The sequence below is a fragment of the Ctenocephalides felis genome, unplaced genomic scaffold (genome assembly GCF_003426905.1).
Source record: "Ctenocephalides felis isolate EL2017-DRISC unplaced genomic scaffold, ASM342690v1 CF-g0.4_SCAFFOLD_01492, whole genome shotgun sequence".
Lineage (NCBI taxonomy): Eukaryota > Metazoa > Arthropoda > Insecta > Siphonaptera > Pulicidae > Ctenocephalides > Ctenocephalides felis.
The window spans coordinates 1787970-1793090 of NW_020537646.1; the positions used below are offsets into that span (position 1 = coordinate 1787970).

Sequence of the window (5121 nt, forward strand, 5' to 3'; positions counted from 1 at the left end):
TAATGTTTCTAACCTTTTATGAAGGACTTTGTGACTCATAAGAAAATCCGGAAAATGATTCATTGTTCCAAGGTTTAAAATATAAATCATTCTATATATATATATATATATATTAATATATATATATATATCTTATATATAAAAATGAATCGCAAAATGTGTTGGTAAGCGCATAACTCAACAAAGCCTGGACCAATTTGGACAATTCTTTTTTTATAAAGTCCGTTGAAGTCCAAGGATGGTTCTTACGGCGAGAAAAAATCGAATAACTGCCGGGAAAGCCCTAAAAACAGCCCTTTTCTTTTTCACATACAAACGTTTTCTAACTAAAATGTAGAATCAATTTGAGCTTTAATTTTTTTGTAATGCGTAAATAAACAAGATAAACTGGTGGGCAGGTAAATTGGAGGATATGTAAAATGGTAGAGAAGAGAACTGGTAGATAAACGAATTTGTAGACAAATAAACAGGTTGACTGGTAGACATGTAGAACGGAATGACAGGTAAATTTGTAGACCGGTAAAATGGTTGACAGGTAAAATGATGTATTGATAAACAGGTCGATAAGTAAATTGGTAGACAGGTAAATTAATAGAGAGGTGAACTGGTAGACAAGTAAATTGGTAAAAAGGTAATTTGTTGGATAGCTGGTGGTCAGGTATATTGGAGGGTATGTGAAATGGTAGAGAGGACAGCTGGTAGATAGTCAAATAACAAGACGGATAAACAGGTTGACAGGTAAATTGGTAGACATGTGAAATGGGTTGATAGGTAAATAGTTTGACAGGTAAATTCCTAAGCGGGTAAAATGGTAGATTGACAAGTTGATAGGTAAATTCGTAGACAAATTGCTGAATAGGTAAATTGTTGAACAGATAGCAGTAACGTTAAACTAAATGTAATAAATACACATTTTTTAATTTAACACACAACTTTTTAATTTAAATTAAATCACGGCAAAGCGTGAGCGGGTACAGCTAGTATATATATATATATATATATGCATGTATATGTATATATACGCAATTAAAGAAAATATCTTTTCCTCAATTACAGTATCGTTATTTTCAAAATACTGCCAAGACTTACTTTTCATTCGTTTCGATGCATTTTTCTAAATCGACTTTCTAACTTCAGGTGCACATGTAAATTATCAATACAGAGTAAACGCAATAGCGGTTTTCTATTACTATAGAAATATTTCTATAATGCTTTCATAATTATGCAATTGCATTGGTGCCTAGCTGTCTTGCGATATGATAGACACTTTGATAAGATTAAATTAAATATTGAGCATTTATAGACATTTTTTAAATTTTTTGTCAAGAAGTTGTTGAAAAAATTCAGGAGCCAATGTAGATATCAATCATTAGTACAATGAATCTGGAAATATGGAAATAAAAAAAATCTTTAAGTTTAAAAATTGACTCTTAGCCTAGAAGATTGAAAAAGAAGCAACCAGTGGATCTCCTATAAGAAACTATAGTGATCCTCAATTGATGGCTATCTACCATGTCAACTTTTTATACTCAAGTAAAATACTACTTGAGTTAATATTTGAGCCAAACAGCCATAGAACAATATGCTCTGATTGCTCTTAAACAATGTTTAAAAAATTCCATAACGTCTGGAGATCTTTAATGCTTTCATAATTATGCAATTGCATTGGTGCCTAGCTGTCTTGCGATATGATAGACACTTTGATAAGATTAAATTAAATATTGAGCATTTATAGACATTTTTTAAATTTTTTGTCAAGAAGTTGTTGAAAAAATTCAGGAGCCAATGTAGATATCAATCATTAGTACAATGAATCTGGAAATATGGAAATAAAAAAAATCTTTAAGTTTAAAAATTGACTCTTAGCCTAGAAGATTGAAAAAGAAGCAACCAGTGGATCTCCTATAAGAAACTATAGTGATCCTCAATTGATGGCTATCTACCATGTCAACTTTTTATACTCAAGTAAAATACTACTTGAGTTAATATTTGAGCCAAACAGCCATAGAACAATATGCTCTGATTGCTCTTAAACAATGTTTAAAAAATTCCATAACGTCTGGAGATCTTTAATGCTTTCATAATTATGCAATTGCATTGGTGCCTAGCTGTCTTGCGATATGATAGACACTTTGATAAGATTAAATTAAATATTGAGCATTTATAGACATTTTTTAAATTTTTTGTCAAGAAGTTGTTGAAAAAATTCAGGAGCCAATGTAGATATCAATCATTAGTACAATGAATCTGGAAATATGGAAATAAAAAAAATCTTTAAGTTTAAAAATTGACTCTTAGCCTAGAAGATTGAAAAAGAAGCAACCAGTGGATCTCCTATAAGAAACTATAGTGATCCTCAATTGATGGCTATCTACCATGTCAACTTTTTATACTCAAGTAAAATACTACTTGAGTTAATATTTGAGCCAAACAGCCATAGAACAATATGCTCTGATTGCTCTTAAACAATGTTTAAAAAATTTCATAACGTCTGGAGATCTTTAACGAGTAAATTCCTTTATAAAATTAATCTGGTCCTGATTTACTTAGTACACCGAGCCTGAAGACCAAGTTTCTTCAGCCTCATTGTTGGTTTTAAGTTATCAATTTATTTACTATTGTTTATCTAATTTGTTACAGTTCTTGTTTCCAATTAACGCGTCCTGGTGGTACGGCCTTAACTCCTGGACAGATGCTCGCCGTACTCGAATCACCAGGAGCCAAAGCAGACCTGCAGCGGGTCTACCGTGAACATCGCGTGAAAGCAGTCGAACAATGTGCTACCAGGTCTGGTGCACGCGCTTCACCTGAAGAAAGTACTGCACAGGCTGCAGTACTGACAATCGCGCTGGCCATAGGGCTGGTGGCTGCTGGAGCAGCTGTATCGTTATGCTGCATGCACTGCAGGTAGAAATAGAAACATATTCATAAATGTAAATTGGTTGGCAACTAAGTAGTTGCGGATTTACTAGAAAATTAAGGACATTCTTTTCATGGGGTTAAATAACTAAATTTTGTAAAGAATTGTTCATTTTCACCATTGTCTTTTCTTCAAGCAGCATCATCATCTCAGTTTCATAAAACTTCTGGTTTATTTAGCAAAAACTGCATCAAGTACAGTTTTACACACCATCATCATCTTTGTATTGTTTACCATTCAAGGAGTTTGGTAAAGATTAAAACTACAAGCGATTAGAAGGTGCAAGGTCAGTACTGTTATGGTGGATATGACAAAACATCCCAACCAAGCTCCAATAATTTTTACTAAGCTGCCAGATGTAGTGTGTCAATACTGGAATAAATCACCGTTTCGATTGAGAAATTCAGGATGCTTTTTTTACAACTGCATTGTTAAATTTCGTTAGTTCTTCAATGTAGACATCAGAATTGATCATTTGTTTGGTAATAAGCAATTACTTTTCAATCAACTTTAACTGGACAAACTCTGCCTTTTTCATATTTGAGTAAAAAATCACCAAAACGAAATTTGGCAAACCAATTATGATTCTGCAGTTTCTTTTTCAGCATAAACAGCTGATAACGTTTTGTGAGCCTCTTTACTTTTGCAGAAATATAAAAACAAAATATTACTAAAATTTTCTATTTGTTTTTCCATTTTTCAAATGAAAACTAAGCAATGGATCAAAAAACTCTTTTCACTGATGGACATCTAAATTGCTTACTATCCCTTAACAAAAGGTATTTTACAGTTGGACTACGTCAGTAAACCTAAAAATTCAATTGAAACATCTAAACTAAAAACGCACTTTCTTAGTTGCCACCCTAATAATATTGTTTTTTTATTGATAATTAATTTTTTTTAATAATACTTTGTTTTGCGTTGTATTTTGCAAAAATTATAATGAATTTATTCATGTTCTTGATTTCTAAACTAAAATAGTTATTAATGATTAAAACTCATTATTTATTTTCCATTCAAAGGATAATAAACCAAGATTGTTTTGCATTTAGCTATATGTTTCTACTCGCTTTATTTTGAAATATTTAACCAATATTTTTATAGCCTTATCAAAAGTTTACAATTAAAAAATAACATTTGACATTCATGGCATATAGTAAAAATCACACATTGTTTTCGTAATATAGCATGTAAAATAAGTTTTATACGATTTGAAAACAACTCAATTATATACGCATTGAACGCTAATATAATTAGATATGAAAAAATGCAACAAATAAAAGTCGTATGATTATTATAAAGAATTCGAGTTATTTTAAATATTAAATTCATTTAAGAATTTCAATATGATTCATTATTTATTCCCAAATATACATAGTTCTACTGTATGTACAATGTATAATTGTGCATAATCATGAGCAGGCCTCATTAAAATGCCATTAAAATTATTTCGACATTTTTCAAATTGTGGGCATAGATTAGAAGAGAAGCATTTGAAACATTTCAAATTAAAATGCTTATTTTTAATGCAATTCTTATGATTTTTTTTCAGTTATAAAAGACATATGAAAAGAATGCGACCGCCACGCAGAAGATTTATTGAAGATATTCCAGGTCCTTCATCAACTTATCATGAACCTATATATGTAATAAATCCTGGATCGATACAACATAGCAGTTTGTGATAAAATTTTTTTAAATAAATGTGAAAATCAAATATAAAACAGTTTATATATAACTAGCAAAGTGACATTGCAATATGGTGTTAATATATGTGAATAAACTAAAAAAAACAATATAGATATTAGGGTATTAGTGCTATAATAATCAGACGTACTAAAAAATTATATAAACTTGTACGCATTGGAGTGCGATATAATGCTAAAATATATATTATAAATGTATATTTTTAGAAGATTTATTTCTGTTGTATATTATATTTATTTAGTTTAAAATATTTTCAAAATTTTATTAACCGACCAAGTTACATATCAATTATATTGTAAATGAACATTTTTTAAATTTTTTAGTTATGTCATGTATACTTTATATATAGAATTTCATTCCAGATGGAATGTGTCTATTTTTAGTTGTTTAAATAAATTATTCATATAATTCGTGTTGCCAATACAATTAATTTGTACATACATATTTCAGTGCCTAGTAATACTCGTAGAAGTTAGTATGCCCTAACTAATCCG

General features: G+C 30.0%; 1 protein-coding gene across 1 annotated transcript; it reads left to right on the plus strand.

Annotated features, from left to right (window-relative positions):
• The first annotated feature begins 524 nt into the window (after window positions 1-524).
• Window positions 525-4747, plus strand: LOC113370211. Its single transcript, XM_026610887.1, has 3 exons — window positions 525-535; window positions 2641-2907; window positions 4473-4747. Exons 1-3 carry the CDS (start codon window positions 525-527, stop codon window positions 4603-4605), a joined length of 411 nt encoding a protein of 136 aa, XP_026466672.1. The 3' UTR covers window positions 4606-4747.
• The last annotated feature ends 374 nt before the right edge of the window (window positions 4748-5121 follow it).

Bases quoted from the DNA above. Each gene is read 5' to 3' on its own strand.
- LOC113370211 (XM_026610887.1), top strand. The intron at 2,908-4,472 runs GTAGAAATAGAA...ATTTTTTTTCAG, and splicing joins TTATGCTGCATGCACTGCAG to TTATAAAAGACATATGAAAA.